We start from the raw sequence: 19,172 nt of genomic DNA, 5'->3' as shown, positions 1-19,172 counted from the left end.
CTCTTTTTTAATTACAAAGATTTAATTTTAAGGACAAAAGCTTTAAGCATTAGTGAAATGTACATTTAACTGGAATCGCATCGAAGATGCATGTCGTGTATTTAAAACGTAACGCGATTCAGTGATTATATCTTTAACGTCAGAATGGAATTATACTTTCTATGCATCGTTAAAAAGTTTGTAGCGTCAAAGAGTTCGTGTTCTTGTTGTGTTTTTATATTTTCTAATTTAAAAGCGCGTCTAAATCTTTTTAATCAACGATGAATACGACATATTCACGACAGGTATACGGGGATTCGCGAGGAAATAACTTCGGAGTGGCGAACTGTCAATCGGCATGCCCTTGTAATTTTTCCACAAGTCAAAGCAACAAGGAATTGCGGAGAATTCGCGCAGAGAGGAATATAAGCGAGAAGTCTTTCTCAAAGAGAACGATTCGCTGGTTTTCACCAAGGAGACTTCCTTTGCAAGAGCCGTCGGATAAGGAGGAAGAAAAAAACGGATGCTGAAGGCGAAAACGAGAGTCGGCTTCGCGAATCGAGTTCTTTATCCTCTTAACGGAAAGCGGCGAGGAAGAGGCCGAAAAATTTCAAGTGCCTGTGTAATAAGTGACTAGAGATTTCCCCGCCGTTAGTTTAACGCACGACAAAGATTTTCGAGAGTGCGTTTTTGAAAAAGTAAATTTTTAAAGAGAAAGACGACGGAGGAGAAAATCTTTCATCTTTTTAATGACAGTTTTGTGATAAGATACCCTCGAATAAATGGAAAAGCATTTCAATATGCACCAGGCAATAGATATAAACATAAATGAGCGATATATGAAAATCATTCATTTCATACAGACGCTTTTGAATAAACTCTTCGAAAACAACTTATGACGTAAAAATTTTCGGATAGCGTGTGCCCGTTGAATGTGTGGCTTATGCTAAATTACTACAAAAATAATTTCCGGCACGAGAGGATGTTTTATAAAAAAATCGACACGATAGAAGTGAATATACGGACGTATGATAAATGAATCATTGCAACGGCGGTCTTGATAACGTAATACGAAATTTGGGCATTTTATCATGCGGTTATATACGGTTATACATAATATCATTATACACGACTGAGTTAATAACGCAATGCACACAAGACAACAGAGAGACGCGTCGCGGAGAGGAAGAGATGGTCGACAGAGCCGAGAAGGTGGCTCGGGGGATGAAGGGATATGCATCGCGGAACAGGTACGCCGATTAGGAAGAGAGATCAAAACGGTCCGTGTCGACGAGGCGAGGAGCAGAGCGGGGCACGGGGTCGGGGCCAACCCCTGGTGTTGATTTTAATTGAAAACGCCTCCGCGGAGGAGGTAGCGCGCGCGCGCGTACGTATATGTATAACGTGTACGTGCGTCGCTGTGCACGTACACGCGCGTACGAACACAAATACCGATGCAACCCCCGACAACCGGAGGCAACGCGAGAGCGCCAGCGCCCCGGCAAACGTCCCCGGGGAGCCGTGGTACGAGGGGGTAATTCAATTTGACACCCCCACCCACGCTTAAACAAGGCAGCACCCATCCGAGCGTCCCCTCCCTCTCCCTCCCTCTCTTTCTCACTCGTGTCACGCTCTTTCTCCGTGCGCCTCTCCTCTTTTGCGCCCCCGTCTCTCTCGCTCTCTCATTTTCCTCTCTCTCCTTCTCCTCCGCCTCCTTTTCCTCGTCCTCCTCCGTCGTTTCCTCTCTTCGTACCGTGCAAATTAAATTCTCATCCACCGTGAAACAATGTCGGTACCCGACCCGGAACAGCCCACCGACCGTCGCGCGAGTTTCCCGTTTCCGTCCCTCGTTCCCTTTGCCGCCCCGCGTTTCGGCGAGTCTCGCGGATTCCGTTGGTTAGCGGTCGGATGAATCGGACTCGAATCGACCGCATTAATTACTCGCTACTTACAATTATAGTGCAGGCTAAACGAACGGCCGGCGACGATCGCGAGATATCTCGTCTTAACATCAGAGAGCTAAACATCATCCGAATTAGAAGAGATATTCCGAGAGCAGGTCAGTTATATCTAATTTATGATGATTACGTATAAAGCTTTACGTTCAATAATGACTTCTTTAGTTTACGTTAATAAAACACTACTATTCCAATAAAAAGTAATTAGTCTATTTAATTTCGTTAGGTAAAATGTTTCTGTATATATATAAAAAAAAAATAAAACAGACGTTCGAGATGTGCAGACGACAATTAAAATCGCTTCAACTACACTTTTTTTTTTAATTCCACATAATATAATTAAATTAAATAATTAAGCTTCCTCAACTGTCAAAATATCGCAATCCCGATATCGTTATCCGGACACTCAAAAGTTTCGCTGTAATTGTTTCTCGATTAATCTCAGTTATAACTCAACGGGGAGAACACACTTAACTGAATTAAATTTAATAATTAAATTAATTGTCACGACACCGCAATTATTGAAACGCGATCGTTCTGAAATGTCGCCGCGAAGGACTTACAAGGGACGTCGGGGATTTTTTTTTTGCACGCGCGAGATAGATAGACGGGGATGAGAAGTCGCGACGGCGCGCTCTCTGGATTACGTACCCGCGGGCTCGCGGATTATTTAAATGCAAACACAATGTTGTACCGGGGCGCATTGTTCCCCTCTCGGTTATTTTACAATTCAATCTGCGATCCCGGGGCTCCGCCGACGCGGCGCGGCGCGGCGCGGCGCGGCCGGGGAGGCGACGGGAGCGCTCGCTCGGTCGTTCGTTCATTGTAACATTGTTAAATCTCCGTCCTTCCATCATGACTATCTTCCGTCCTTCTTCAGGCACTCTCTCTCTCTCTCTCTCTCTCTCTCTCTCTCTCTCTCTCTCTCTCTCTCTCTCTCTCTCCCTCCCTCTCCCTCCCTTAACCTTCGGAATCCTCCTCCTCGTGCATTCTTCTTTCGACTCGACTTCTCCATCTTGCGTTGGACAGAGTACACGATACCAGTGTTCTCTCTCTCCCTCTCTCGGTAATTGTACGCATCTTTCGGACTCTTCGCATAATTTATGCGCAGCTTCCTCTCCACGTCCCTATCGAAGCACGACGGAGATGTAAATCGGGACAGCGAGTGCGTAATTTTGCGCGGATAACGAAGCGCAAACGCGCGCGGTGTAAATCGCTATTAATACATCGACGTCAACGCGTCGCCCGGTCGACAGTGATTGCGCTTAACATTCCGCAATTAATTCGTCGATCTGGTTGTCGGGTTTAATTTTGGCTCTCGATTAGATCACGCCGAAAATCTCGCCGAGCTCTCCTCCGCGGATCCCCCGGTAATTCGACGAACTTGATGAACAAATATCTTCGTTTATTATCAAAATAGATCATAATTACCATTACATTGCGCCATTATTATATTGCAATTGGTTTACCAATAAACCCTCTAATATTTACAACGTAATATATCGCAGAAGATAATTTTAAACGATAACGCCAGGTGGAATTCTCTATTTGCGCTCACTTCACTTTCATATATTAATTTATATCGTAATATCGTTAATTCTTAATGCTTCTCGCGGCGAAGTATTTCGGCCTTGTCAATAGCACGTTAATCCTTTGGCCTTTGTATCTGTATACGCGTTAAAATGTTATCATCTAGAGTGGCATCAGAGGCAAACACAATGCCGCGGGCTGCTATCGGAGTCCGTCAAGAGGATCAGGAGATTAAGTGCCACTCGGATAATAATTTTAATAACCGGAATGCACTCTCTCTCTGATCGTCATAAGTACTTAGCTCCATCCGGGGAGAACGGATCTTTTACCTTCTGAACCCGGTGTGTTTTTACAATACCGAGTCGCGCGCTCAGTTATTCCCGGGGGCCGCATTTATATTTCACGACTCAAAAATTACACAAATGCTAAGCCGATATGATTCATCGTGCGTTACATGTAACTTTTCAAGTCTGCCGTTTGAAGGAGTGATTATGAAAAAAATATGAAAATATGAAAAAGTAAAGTTGGCGAAACAAAGGGAACATCATTAGGGGCGTTAATCATTCTGCATAAACGAAAGATGTAATTTGTTAAAGATTTCTTAAACTAGGACAACAAATTTTTTAATAACACAGTGAAATATCAAACAGATAAAAATAAATAAATAAATAATAATGGAATAATCTCTACATTATTCATATACATATATGTATATTCACAATTATAACGATGAATATTTAAATAATAATAAGTGTTTGTTTAATGTTTCTGTTTTCTTCGAAGAAGTAGAAAGTCACGCATGAAAATGGGACAGTAAAAGAAATTCGATTATTGAAATAACATTAATAGTAAATTCCGAACATTTCTGAAGGTTATAGTTAATGCGCTATTGAATCACTTATAGCCTAAAATATGTTTATTTTCCAACTTTCCAAAGATTTCGCTTAAAAGAGGCTTTAAGCGTGTCCAGCGACACTATAAATCGCGCGCGCGTAGTCAACCGAAAAATTAGGCGAGACACTTTCCAAACACATCCGGAAAGTTTTCGTAACTTGGGATAACGCACCTGGGACCGTAATCTTCGCTTATTATGTCAGCTTAAGCGGAAGAGAGATTTTTGTGCTTTTATTGTGTACCATTAGTTACTCCAAGCTTTTCTTATATTTCTGTTTTTTTAGGCTCTACCATACTGAATGGTTTCATAAAATCCTTCGATGACAAGAAGATTAAACTAAGACTTATAATCCAACGATTTAAAATACCGGTCGTAATACCTGTCATTTAATCTGACCGCTTCATTCTTCCAGTTTTCTATTCAAAGTGCCTATCCGCACACAGGTTGTCACCTCGAATATTTCTCGCAAGAGGCAAACCCAAGCAACGGCTAATCCCAAACACAAACAGTTTACGGTGTTTGTTAGCCTGGCACCCCTACGGCGCAACGACCCCGCGTATCCCCGCGGGACCAGTTTGCTCAGGACCCGCGCGAATCGACTATCAATTTATTTAGCAGCGTCCGAGGGAGAGATCTCTTTACGACACTGATTCCATCCCGAATTTCGCGAGAGTCATTAGAATTATTTTCACATCTCTCAATATAGCGCATTGCTTTAAGAGTAGCGATTAAAATCTCAAGTGAGAAAATAATGACGCGTATACAAACCTGTTTTCTCTACACTTTTCTGCATTTAAAATAAAAAATAAGCATATATCTAAGATTAAAGTAGAAAGAAAGGAAGGAAGTTTGTTATAAAAGAATGTAGAAACTGTATTTATAAGAATCTGAGAGTTGAATAGAAAGTTTCTGATATATATAAAAGATATATATATTCAAAAATTTTGATAGAATGCAAGCCGATTCGTACCTGAAGGTGCAAGTTCAGTCGCCAAACAGTGCCAACAAGTGACGTCTATTTCACAATTTAAGTCACGATCACCGGATGTCGATCCAAGTAGCCAATATTCTTTTGCAGAATAAATTGCAACGAAGAGTCTTCTCTTTGAATATGAATTTCGAACGGGCACTCGTTTCTACAACGGAAATTCGTTCATTTAGCTACATCGAAAACTAGTCTCTTCAGTTAAGAGGCTCTCCTAATCGGATTCTTCAATAACGAGACGACGATTCGTTGTTTCACTTCCGGCAAAAGTTTATTTCCTCGATGAAGACTCGTTTCTTCAGTCAGCACCAATGACGAACGACTTCGATTTCTTCCGCGTTACTCCTCCAGCGCTGTGTGACGTTGGAACTGACCCTAATTACGACGATTAAAACCTCCGCGCCCCGACAAGGATGATATACTTGTCTCGTACTGTCGCGGCCGACTACGGAACGTGCTCGAGGGCGGTTTACTCGCGAGCGGGCTCGATTCTCCACCGCGCACCGGGGTGCGTGTCGGGCTGTAACTTCGCGCGCCTCTTTCGCGTCACCCTCTTTCTCTCCGGTCGGCACCCCGCGGTGAGCGAGAGCGAGACTCGCTAAATCGAGACTCGGGTAGCAAAGAACCGCCCCCGAGTGTCCCACCCCCGTGACAACCAACCCCATGCCGACGAAGGCGGGGCCTCCTGGCTCTCTTGCCTCTCCGGGGGTGGCTCACCTCAGGGGTAACTACAAACACGTACTTACACGTACTTACCGTTATTATTATACCCGCATCCGACTCGCGTGCGCGCGAGCGCATATACAAACGAGAACGAGTGAGAGAGGAGGAGGAGAAGGGAGGGAAGAGGAGAGAAACAAGGAAGGAGAGAGGGTGACAGTATATGCGCGTGCGAGCGCACTTGCATTTACACGGACTTTTACATGATATTCCAGACCTAGCAAAGTCCAAATCGAGAAGATTTTATCGTTGTCTCAAAGTCGCGGTATTAATAAACATATTTTCAATATTATTTATGTATAAGATATATCTATGTTGTTACTTATAATAAAAAATTGCAAATCTTATTTATTGCAAAAAGTTTGTTAAGAAAATATTAAGTTTAACTTCCGTGAAGAATTTGGTGGGTTAATATTTTCCACAAAAAATTCAAAATTTAACCAAATCAGATTCCAAAAACATTATACAAAAAAAAAATACAAAAAATCTTATTCTTTGAAATTCAAGAGTGTTTCGTCTTGATAAAAATTGTTTTGACTGCTTAATATATTGTCTAATTGCTCAGATACATTAAACGTTGAGGGGGAGATGTCTATTAATTTCTGAATTTATCGCCGACGGACCGCGCTGTGTGTCCAAGGATACTTTGTAGGGATTGCAAGGGATAGTTTTCGCCGAAAATAACTTTCGAGATCGTCTTTATCGTGTGCACACAGTGGTAGGACTTTCTCCAACGTCGCTAAGGAGTGCGCCTACGTCAACGGCGATATTCAAGACGATTAAGGGCGCGCGCGAGCGTCTCTGCTCGCTCGTGACGCAAATTAAATCCGCTTAACACGGATCTGCAAGGGGGATAGGAACGATCTGCCGAGATGCTTTTGACCGAGCGGAGAATAATCGTCCTAGCAACAGCGACAAACAAACGACATTACGTCCTATAGACGGAGATGCGCTCACAATCGGACGTAGCTCGTCTCGAGACGATTACTAAGGAAAAAAAAAAAAAGAAGAATACCTTCTCATAAATGTAAATTCTCTTCCGTTAAAAGTAATATCTATATTTTTAATATTGAAATTATAATTGTGATCTTTTTTACATTTTCTCGAAGAAAGATCACGATCGATTCACGTATGTTATTTTTCGGCACCCTTCGGCGAAGGTTTCGTTTAACGAACCGCAAAGAGGCCGGTGCAGTTTATACCCCAGTTGGCCATTACGATCTTTCTTTTTGCCGCCCCCTTGGATCCGTAATAAATATTACGTCCGGGACCCCTGCCAATTATGCCTATGACTACCAGCGTATCTCTCTGTCTCGACGAAAAGTCACAATGCGCGAACATAAGGTCCGATCGGAGTTTCATCGTCACCCCCCTCGGAGCTGCCCCAATCGCGTCTCCTCCTACCTTTCGCACCCTCTACGCAGTCGAGTGTTCGGAAATCCGTGACTGCGTTATTTTATTAATGCCCATATCGCCGCTAACATACCGTCCGATGACGCTGATAGATAGCGGATTAAATTCGCGTAATGCGAAATTAAGCGACGCTGTTTTAAGTAAAATTGAAACACGAGCGAGAGTCCTGCTCCAATGACGTAATCCACAAATCGCAACTAGAAACTAGTAATCGCGGAATTGATATTTTGTATAATTTTTAACATTAAAAGATTACGCATATTACATATATATTAAACTGGGAGATTATACTATAATTAAAAAGTGCTGCTTAATTCTCTCTTATATAATATTACATTACTAGATGCAAAATTTAGCGCGTGAATGCTATATTTAAATGTGAAGAGAAATGACTCGGTGTGGGAATACTTCCAAGCAACCCTATAAGATATTCATAACTATTAAGTTTTCGTTCAAATAATATTTAGAAAGAAAACTAACGCGCGTTTGTCTGCTTGAGTTACTGCGCAACGTATCTGATGCTCGTGAAAATCAGACGCGGGGACCGAATGTATCCTCGTTAGCGGCCAATTACCCGTACAGCGGGCACGTTCGATTTCCGTAGTGATAAAATTAAACGGGCTTTATTATCGGCGGCTGATGGCCGCCGCGGCATAACGACGCGCCGCGCCGCGCCGAAACGATCGAGGTAACGAGCTGCGTGATACCGCGGCGACGGGCTCCGCTCCGATCCGCTCCGAGCCGCCGAGCCGCGCCGAAGACCGAAAGAAGATGAAGTGGTTAAGCGCGCGCGCCGCGCGGATCTCAATGGACTGCCAATGCCGGGGATCGCTTTGATGAGGGCGCGTGTCGGGTATTAAAGCTACCTTCGCCGACCAGTCCGACCGCACGCGGTCGATTTGCACGAGAATCGACTCTCTCGATCCCTCCTCTCCCTCCTTCTCTCTAGCTCTCTCTCTCCTTCTCCTGCCCGCCGGGGGTTGCGTTGGCAAGTCCGATACCGATCAGATTCGAAAGCGAGGGGAGGAACGGCTCCCACGTGGGCCGCAATAATCGAGACTAAGCACCACCGAAGCTCCTTTCGACAATCGCAACATTTGCAAGATCGGTGATTGACATGTGTTCAAAGCGATATATCTCTGTTCCGTTGCCGCTGTTCAGGGTGCGGGGTATCCTGTGGTTACCGTATCTCTATAGGGACGTTTCTTGATGCGAAATGAATTTCTTTTTAGCGTGTATTTTATCAATATAAATCTTTATCAATATATCAATATAAATCAATATAAATCTTTACTGCTTTTAATATCTCTTAAATTCAAGTTGATCTTCGATATTTCTATGGACTTGACATAATTAAGAAACATATCGTTCCATTACAGATAAATTTATATCAATATAGGCATATAATGCATTCGTTTTTAATAGATAATGTTGTACTTGAAGAAAAATATAGAAAAAGAACTGTTTTTTGATAGAAATCTAATATATTTGCATATTTAAACTGGCGATCGTGACGCAGAAAAATATGCGCATATTATTTAAGAATAAAAGAATAACAGTTCTTACAAGATTGAGTCGTTTATGTTAAATTCCTACTTTTTTTACACCAAGTGTGTACAGTCTATATATATATATAAAGTAAAATATATTAAATGCATATTTACATGCATACAACTATACATTCGCGGGCGCGTTTTAATTTTTCTTAGCTGATCACCGCGTTGTTTTGTGATCCAACATTATCCAACATTACCGATGCGATACGAGGGCGATGCTACACTTGGTAGCGGGTGTGCGGGACCACGTTTGCTATTTGCATAACGAGCTTTGGTCTCGGGGCGCGACATCGGCCCGTTCGGGGGCGACGACGCGTGCGAAATTTCGCGCGAGGGTCGTAATCGACGCGCCGCGAGGTTTCCGTTTGCAACACGCGTGCAACCGAGACTACCGGAGAGCCAGGAGAAAGAGAGAACGATATGTCCGTACAAGTCAACGCCGATTCCCAAACGTAACGCTGCGGCCGTCGGCATACTGCGCAGTCAATTAGTTTAATAGGCCGACAGTTGTGTTGTCCGCAGCCCGAAAGGAAGGGTGGCCCTGCGTCACGATTGCCAGACTGGGACCGCGGCTTCTCGACAACATGAGTGGCGAGTGGCGAGTTGCCGAATACCTCCTCGACATTGAGATGAAAAAATAACTCACCGGACGAGAGAGATGCACAACAGCGGAAGTCGTTGTAACCCTGCGTTAATCCGTAACACAGAAATATTTTTAGCAATTTTACAAAGCAGCATTTGAGACAATCGATACTTGAAAAGTAAATAATTATCGCGCCGGTTAAATTTTTAAAACGTTATGATTTTAAAATGCAAGAGACTAATGTAAGAAACAATTGCGGCTGCATATATATTTCCGATTAATTCGTTCGCATAATCCGGCGGTAAATCATGCGAGTAGTAATATTACGACCGTGCGAATAAGAGAGAAACGCAACATCTCTTCTCGCATATGTCAGAGATCGAATTCCGAAATTGCGAAGTTGCGCCGGAGTTTAACCTCAAAAGTGGCAGAATCCGTCACCAGCACATCAAAATAATAAATGAATAACAATAACAATGACTCACCTCGCGGTTGCTCCGCCGTCGCCCGATGCCTCCCAGGCCTCCTCCTCTCCTCGATCCTCCTCCGTTAGTCCATCGTCGCATCTCCATCGGTGCATTCACTCACGACGCAACGACGTTCTCGAGCGAAAATCGACGATGTCGTCGCTTGTGGTCGCGCGACACTTTGCACGGCACTCCCGGTATTAATCTCGCGACGCGGCGGCGGCGCGTTCTTAATTACACGCCGACGAAAGAATTACGTCGGCGAAACTACGAACGAAACTGTGCGATCCGCTCGACGCCCGTCGCCCGTCGCGTTTCGCGTCGACCGGTGATGTTCCGCACCGGGCATCCGCAATCCGCAGGTAAATACTAACATGGCGGAGAGAATTTCGTAAATCGCGCGGTTAACTTCACTCGCTCGGCAGGAGCAACCGTCGCGAGGACGATTAATGCCCGTTTCACACTAGCGATTGCGTTGCGACCAATCAGAAAGTGGCTGCTAGTGATTGCGATTTCCGTTCTGATTGGTCAAAAGACGTAGACGCAATCGCCAATCGCCAGTGCGATACGGGCAGTACTTGCTGGTTGTCACTCTTGTCAGGCGATTTTGGTTAACTGCACAATTAAATTATCGATTTATGAACACTGTGTCTATCACTCATCGAAACACGTCGACAGGAGTAACACTACCGACCTCTGTCGGGTTGCTTAGCTGCGAGTCCGTATTTTATTTATTATATACTTTTTTAAGAGCCACACACACAATGGAAAGTCCGGCTCTGTACCGCCTTGCGGCTGATCTTACTGATTAAAACGAGCATAAGTTTAATGAGATTCGTTAATTAATTTGGCTAAAATTTGGGAAAAACCGTTCCTAAGCAGCTTTGCAGCTCTAAGCAAGCCTGAAAAGCTGCTTAGAAAAGGTTTTTCCCAAATTTTAGCCAAATTAATTAACGAATCTCATTAAACTTATGCTCGTTTTAATAAGAAAGATCAGCCGCAAGGCGGTACGCAGAGCCGGATATTCCATTTTGGGGGGCTCTTAAAAAAGTACATAATAAACAAAATACGGACTCGCAGCTAAGCAACCCGACAGAGGTCGGTAGGCCCGGTCTACATAGGCCGCAGTTCGCAAAACGCGAGACACACGCAGTACACGCACAGTCAGTCGTCAGTCTACGGCTGCGTTCCTTTTCCTTTTGGGCGCTCACGCGCTGTAAGCTGCTGTAAGCATCATTCTATCTTCGTTGCACATCGAATATCAAACGAAGATAGAGCGATGCTTACAGCGCGTGAGCGCCCAAAAGGAACGCACTCTACATGTCAATCTAACAAAGAGGTTAGGTTGACATGTAGACTGCGCGTGTGCTTGCGTTTTGCGAACTGCGGCCTATGTAGACCGGGCTTTACTCCTGTCGACCCTTAATACGTACGACTTTAATAGAGACCGTGATCTGTGGATCGCTAATTAAACACGTCGCGGCGTCACTCGATTTACGCCCGTCGTTTTCGAAACACGGATTAAAGGATACGAGCGGACCCTAAAATCGAGTGACGCCGCGACGTGATTAATTAGCGATCACCAGATCACAGTCTCTATATTAAAGTCGTACATTTAATAACTTCGTATTTATATTTAATCGTGTTTCGATATATTTAGCGATCGTGAATGATAGACACAAGTGTGTTCATAAATCGATTAATTTGATCGGCGTTCTCGCGACGGTTGCTTCTGGCGAGTGAAGTTGGCCGCGCGATTTACGAAATTCTCTCCGCCATGTTAGCATCTACCTGCGGGACATCGCGAGCCGATATGGGCTGCGTTCCAATATTCACTGCGTTAACTAAAAATCTATAGTGTACGTGACGTAAATTATACATTTTGGTTACTCAGAGTGAATATTGGAACGCGCAGCCATGGGCGTCGAGCGGATCGTACAGTTTCGTCCGTAGCTTCTCCGACGTAATTCTTCCGTCGCCGTGTAATTAAGTATACGCGCCGCGTCGCGAGATTAATACCGGGAGTGTCGTGCAAAGTGTCGAAAGTGTCGCGCGATCATAAGCGACGATATCGTCTATTTTCGCTCATGAACGTCGCCGTCCGCGTCGCCGCCGCGCCGCGTCGTGAGTGAGTGTGCCGACGATGATGCGACGATGGACCAACGGAGGGAGGATCGAGGAGAGGAGGAGGAGGCCTGGGAGGCATCGGGCGACGGCGGAGCGACCGTGAGGCAAGTAATTGTTATTCGTGTATTATTTTGCTGTCCTGCGACGGATTCCGCCACTCGAACTCCTTTTGAGGCTTAACTCCGGCGCAATTTCGCAATTTCGGAGTTCGATCTCCGCATATGCGACGAGATATGTCGCGGCGTGAACGCGCGCGCGCGCGCGTCGCGTTTCTCTCTCTTATTCGCACGGTCGCGATATTACTTGCATGATTTCGCTGCTCTTTAATGTAAAAATATTTCTGTGTTACAGATCAACGCAGAGTTACAACTTACAACTCCGCTGTTGCGCATCTGCCGGTGAGTAGGCTCGAAAATGGATATTTATAATTTATATATTCTATGTAAATAAAAGTGAGTGTAGGCACGGTGTGCTTTTGGTGTGCCTGGTCAGCGGTCAGTCTACCCTTAATGTCACGCCCTTGCGAGATATCGTTAACGCCGGGGATGGTCACTTAAGCGGTGTCGATCCTATCGGTCGTATATTAATTACGTAAATAAAAGTATACATATGTTACAATCGTTAATTAATATATATATTTTCTTGCATATATATAAATTAATGTTTCAGTTACACTCCGAAAATTTCTTTTTCACGTTTGTTGATATTAATGTCTAAAAGAATATATGTCACATTTAATTAAAAAGTATTCTATTGTTTGAATAAATGCATAGAAAATCTTCTAATTTATACAATAACAATTTTTCAACTCATTAAAAGTTTGTTGAGTAATATCTTATATGAATATTAATTGCTAAGTAGTTTTAAGCTATAAAAATTTATTCCAGTTTAATTAATAATGGTCCTTTTATTTGCGATTCGATTTTCCTAACATTTCTCCCGATTGAACGCGATTCTCGGGCAACGGCACAATTTTTTGAAGAGCGACTTCCGCTACCTTAGATCAGTTAAAGTTCGTTTAAAGGGGAGATTGCCGGGCCCGCTGGTCGAAGGTATACACACGGGAAGCGTCATGCATAACGTTATTCCTCGTATCTGTTGTAATAACTGTAATCCGTGCACCCTCGATCCTCTCGACACTAATAGTCGAGGGATAATACAGATTACAACCCCCCTCGCGCGCATCTCCCTCCCTTCGCTACCGTATATCCTCCGCCGACGAATCCGCCCCCATTCGTGTTCCACTGCCGTTGTTCCGTGCCGAACGTGTTTGCCACTCGAATAGCAATCTGAAACAATCCCCGAAGCAATCGACGACGGGTTTCTTTCGTGGTCAGCACTCTCCAGCGGGAAATCGATTCCCGATTATTTTCTTCCGTTGGCAATCGCGCCGAAAAACGAGACGCGGATCTCGCTTCCGCGGCGGTATCCCGGCGCAGAACTGACGGCAAACGATCGTGCGAAAAAAATCACCCGATCCGAAACATCGATCGAATAATATGGGTCATAATTTTTGGACCCTAGCTTATCACTGCAGAAAAATTTAAATTGTTATTACATTGAGAAATGTTGAGCAAAGAGATATAGATCCGAAAATTGGAAATACACTGATGAATATTTAGCACGTGATTATAATTTTTGTGTAAACTAAAATTGAATTGAATTAAATTTCAAGATGTTTTTTCAATTTTCATACGTGTTATTCTGAATCTCGCACTCACGCTTCTCCGTCAGTAAAAATATATATCGATGCGCGCAAGTCGATAATTTTGAGGCTATACGCGACATTATTTTAACGCGACGAGTCAATCTGTAAAACAAGCTGCCATTCAACGAAATCCGGTCAATAAAGTTTATTAACCTTTTGCGGCTAAAATTATTTTCGTCGTTTGGTAACGACCGGTCCGCATCAATTTGGCAACTTTTTGTGGTCGAACGCTTCCTCGTTTCCAGATTACCGTCACTATTTGACCGGACAGGCGTGTCCTAATACTTGTGTGACATTGCCATAGAATGACGGAATTTAGATTTATGCCACTTGGTCATAAAAATAGCGTTTTGACTCTTCTGCATACGATTACAATCTGCAGTTATTCGCCGGCCCGTCTTCGAAGACGGTCGCTTAAATCAATTACGAATCTTTATTTTGTCATCATTCACGCTTTCCATCCCCATTCTTGGGAAATTACGTACGGGAGGGTTGAGCAGATCGAGTCTCAAACAAAACCACCCCCTGACAAGTGTTAACTGTAGCAACAAAACCCGTTTCGTTCCCCAACCCCTTGTATCGCGGCTGACCCTTTTCACCCTAAGGTACTCGGACTCGAGAGCATCGAGTGCTTCAAAGGTCGTAAACAAGCGGGGCATCGTATTTTAAAGATTTGCTTTCCGTTGACACGTGCATCGCAAGCTCGATTGTCTATACGCGCACGCTTGCAATTAACGACGGTATTGTGAGAATTGAATCGGTAAGTAGAAGAAGGGCTTATCTACGCTACCTGCGCAAAGTCCCTTTTATGCCGCTTGAGCAGCTGCTTTATCATTATTCGTGTATACAATATATATATATATAATATTCTTAAAAAATTAGAAAATACATTACAATATCTGCTCGCGCGAAGAATTGTTTTCCGAAAAATTTTAAAAATTAAATACAAATTCTTTTCATCTATTTCTTTAATTATCCATTTATCAAGTATTGAATAAAATAAATTGCACGAATATAAATCCGATTAAATTAAATTACATTTTAATTAAGTGCGCCGCGTAAAAAATTTTGGTAAACTTTTTCGAGTTTTCAATTTCGCGAGAAACATCGCGGCTTGTTTTTTCCGTTCCCGCGGCAATGGCCACGTTCGTCGTTGATTAATTCGCGTGGCGTGACGCGAGATCGATTAGGGGATTACGCGATACAAATCGTTCCGCGGACGCGGCGACAAAGTAACGCGGAAATATCTCGGGAAAATAGTTGTCAGAGTGGCGAGAGCGCGCGCCGGGATAGGTATTATATTTACCATTTCGACGTTTTGTTCGAGGCTCGCACGTACCGGCTATAATGGGCTCGGCCCACAATGGAATATAACCATCAATGGTGAATTATGTCGGGCACGTGCCCCGGCATAACTATAAAGAAAGAGAGAGAGAAAGAGAGATCGGCCGGCGCTTTTGTTCGCGGCGATTGCGACGATACCTCGACTCACGTGGCTGGTAGGCAATGGGATGTTAAATATCTTAATAATGGTTTTATTATGCGGTCATCTGCGAGACACGTCCATAGGGGCGCGAATGGTTGCGATATCCTTGCCATAAGTTACGAAGACGCGAAAAACGCATGAGCTTTTTTGGAATTATAAGAAATCACTGTTGTTTTAATATGTACTTGTGTGACTAATAACATTTTTAACGTATAACTTTGCAATTGAGCTTAAAGCTAATTACGTTAAAATTAAATGTAAAATTTAAGGCAAGGTATTATGTATTTCTGATCCTTCTTCCAAAAGAATTTCCTCCTAGATATCTTATCTTCATGGAATATTTTACGCTTAATTTTATGTCAATTAACTAACCGATTAATGCTTAATTGATCATCTGATTATTAAGTTATACTTAAAAACATGCAAATTATTGCAAGAATGTAAGGTAGGCTACAATTTTATATAGTATTCTTTCTTGTTGTAACAGATAAAATATTCGTGTCCTTACGAACTTTAGTACACCTAAAGATAAAAAAAGTATAAAAAAATTTCTCAGACATAATTTTAATAATTCTTAATCAATATATATAGCTAACTTGTCGATGGTATTATCTTTGGACATATCTTCGCACGAAATTGCAGATTTCTTCAACAGGGTGGCAGAATAACTATTATACTGATAGATGGGAAGTAGAAATGCGCAAATAATCTCGCAGAGAGGTCATTATCCACTGATGATCGAAGAGGGCACCAGAAGTATTCATTATCACTCGTTTATTCCACTCATCCATTTTCTTCACACATTGCCGGAAGTTGGTAACACATCTGTATGACGGACGAAAGCTAAGAAGCGAGAACTTGAAGCACTCCAGATGTTTACAGAATTATTTCATAGTAAAACCACTATGATTATACCTCGTAGTAAAACACCATGGTAGATGGCGTAGCAGAAAGATCGATGCGAATGTTACAAAGGGATGAAGCATTTAGGGTAAGGTAGAAATCCAGCTCCCCTGGCGTTTCGTAACTCGATATATTAGATCCCTGGATGTACCCTTAGTAGAAAATACTTTTAAACTGCAATTTTCTTAAAGTTAATGCATTTTGGCAAAAATTTACCTTATAAATTGTTATTCTTTGAAATCCCGCATTGAATTTAAAGTGCTTTGAGAGAGAGAAATTTAAAACGATTAAAATATTCAATATTATTTCGATAAATAAAATTGACTTTTAAGTTAAAGAATTAAATACTTAATTCTCCAACCATTTAAATTTTAAATAATTATTGAAATAATTAACAAGACGGTAATAATAAAACACGTATTTAATGCGCTCAGTCGTTATATTAGCGACGCGGGATCACTTACGATTATTTTCTACGATGACAACAATCGCTTTTGTTATTATCCCGCCATTATCACGGTGGGATTAAATTATTTTATTTCCGGCAACCATCAATAATTTTCAAAGGAGTAGATTAAATTTTCTTCGTAATATTACTCCGTTCCCCCATAAAGTTATTCACGTCATTCTCGCGACAAATTTTATTTACGCTCGTTTACGTAATCGTGCGAAATTCACGCCGGATCGTTCAAGCATGCCGTTTTAAGAAGAGAACCATCAGGTCCCGTAGATTCCCAGATATAGCTTAGGATAATCCAATTGCGAATTCTCCATGCCGTCGGCGTGGCTCGTGCAGCACTCTTCGCTCTCATCACAATCATCGTGTCGAGACGATCGTACAATGACGACCGTCAGTGTGTATTGTCGATCCTCAATAGACGTCCCTAACTAAATACCTATCGAGCAGTCACGCCTCCGAAGGCACCCCTGTGCGTTCCCCGTTGTACCCGTGAAATTGTCGAAAGGACCGTGAAATCGCGAGGACACGAGAACAGAATGCGAGTCTGTGAAGTGGAAGAACCTTGCTAGGATTAAACTAGAAGTCCCATCGATTAAGTGGACTCGGACAGAAATAGAAGTTTTCTTTCAAAAGTAGGAAAGAGAAAGAGGTGCATGAAAGATAAGAATAAATAAGAAATCAAATAAACATTATTTAACACAATAAAATAACAGACATAACACAATAATAATAAAATAATAGCAGAGTAATACAATTATTAACAAATGTAAATAAGTGTTAATAATAAATAGTAAGCGCAACAGCATAAGCCCAAGTAACAAACAAATATTAGATTATGTGTTATGTTAGTTTTACGTGGTATATCAATAAGGGAGATGAACTCTTCAAAACTGAGGATGACCTGCAGTTTTCTGAAAAGCCTCACTTGTTTTTTTTTTTTAAAGAGTATAAATACGTTATTTCTAAATCTTAGAATCTTGAACCAGAAAATGTCTACTTGAGTAATCCGTGGATTGTCCATGGGAGATGAGTGTTCCGTAAATTTGTCCGTCGACGAAAAAGGGATGATCCGATCGGGCGTTGTCAAAACAGTCATTAACCACAATACAATAAATTCTGCGATCACCCTTCTCCCTATCTTTGAAATCTAGGATCGACAACGGGCTCGAACTCGGTCCGGTAACAATGGTTTCGCACGAATTATCTGCTGGTCACCCTTCAGCACGGACATGGTACGTGGCGCGACACGTGCGCGTGTTTCGTAAACGTTCCCGTAGACTGGTCGACTCGCAAATTCTTACAAGATACAAATGTCGAAATGTCCAGATGTTTTCACTGTATCTCAAAAGGAATTAATCTTTCCTTCATCACCCGCTTGACCGCGGACCTTTCAACATGCATTATTCTGTTCCGTTATAGACGATTGAGGTGAATTTCTCATTCTTCCATAGAATGGAAGCAATAGAAAATATAAATAAAAGGAGATAACACACACACACACACACACACTCACGGATTAAGCAGAAATTAATAAATACAATTAATCTTTAATCCCCCAATGCGAATCTCGCCATTATACTTAGCACTCATTACTTATCTAGGCAGAGGGAATTAAAATGGATGGAATATTGCCTATTAATATTGTAATATATATGGCGATCGAAAAATGATCGACCGATATCTTGGGGAATTATTCATATCGATGAAATCCCGAGAGGCAGGCATTTTACGCTAATGAAAAAGAGGTAGTTATACGGAAGATTTCGTGAAAACGCGGACTCATCGTGATGACCACGCGTGTTTTCCATTTATGTAATAAAATAAGTAATTCGTTTTTTTCTTTTTTAAACTAAAAAAGAGTCCTTTCAAATTTTTTGCCGTTATTGCATTAATCGATACGGGTTGTAACATTCTCGTTACAATCAGCGGTTACGGCAAGGTTTATCATCTGACACTTTCATCCACCATTTATCCGCGTCGCGTTCAAGGGGTAAGCCGATCTCGGATCGAGCTCGGCGGGGAACAAGTAGAACGTGAGCATTCTAAGTGAATAATAAACATCGCAGTGGGGTTAGATACATGGGGTTTTATATAGATGGATTCTCTCCCTCTCTTTCTCTCCCTCCCTCTAGACGCGAGGGCACGTTTAAGGTGCCCATATTGGTCTCTTAGCCTGCGGGCAGTCTGCCTCGTTCTTGCGGGGCTACTTCTCGATTCCCTCCTTCTTTCTCTCCCTTTCTCTCTCTCTCTCTCTCTCTCTCTCTTTCGCTTTCCGCCGGCGAAATTATTATTCGGCTATTACACGACGATTACCCAACAGTATGTGGGTGTAATACGAGAAATAAGCGTGCAGTTTCATGGTGCGGTGGATCCGATGACAAACTGAATAAATCCGCCGCGCA

At 42.6% G+C, this 19,172-nt stretch overlaps 1 protein-coding gene across 5 annotated transcripts in view; it reads right to left on the bottom strand.

Annotated features, from left to right (window-relative positions):
* The window catches only part of Fuss (SKI family transcriptional corepressor fussel), a 33,587-nt gene extending 23,154 nt beyond the window's left edge, over positions 1-10,433 (bottom strand). For 2 of the 5 annotated variants that reach the window (XM_077398593.1, XM_077398594.1), the window contains exon 1: positions 10,105-10,433. In XM_077398593.1, the coding sequence (XP_077254719.1) occupies positions 10,105-10,199 (95 nt within the window). In that variant the 5' untranslated portion in view covers positions 10,200-10,433. Of the gene's footprint in view, positions 1-5,332; positions 5,931-9,682; positions 9,728-10,104 lie in introns of those variants that run through there. The other 3 variants (XM_077398597.1, XM_077398596.1, XM_077398595.1) reach the window with 3 other exon arrangements.
* Between the last annotated feature and the right edge of the window lie 8,739 nt (positions 10,434-19,172).

The sequence above is a fragment of the Temnothorax americanus genome, unplaced genomic scaffold (genome assembly GCF_048541705.1).
Source record: "Temnothorax americanus isolate GAGA-0224 unplaced genomic scaffold, ASM4854170v1 Scaffold12, whole genome shotgun sequence".
Classification (NCBI taxonomy): domain Eukaryota; kingdom Metazoa; phylum Arthropoda; class Insecta; order Hymenoptera; family Formicidae; genus Temnothorax; species Temnothorax americanus.
This window is presented reverse-complemented; position numbering and strand designations above follow the sequence as displayed.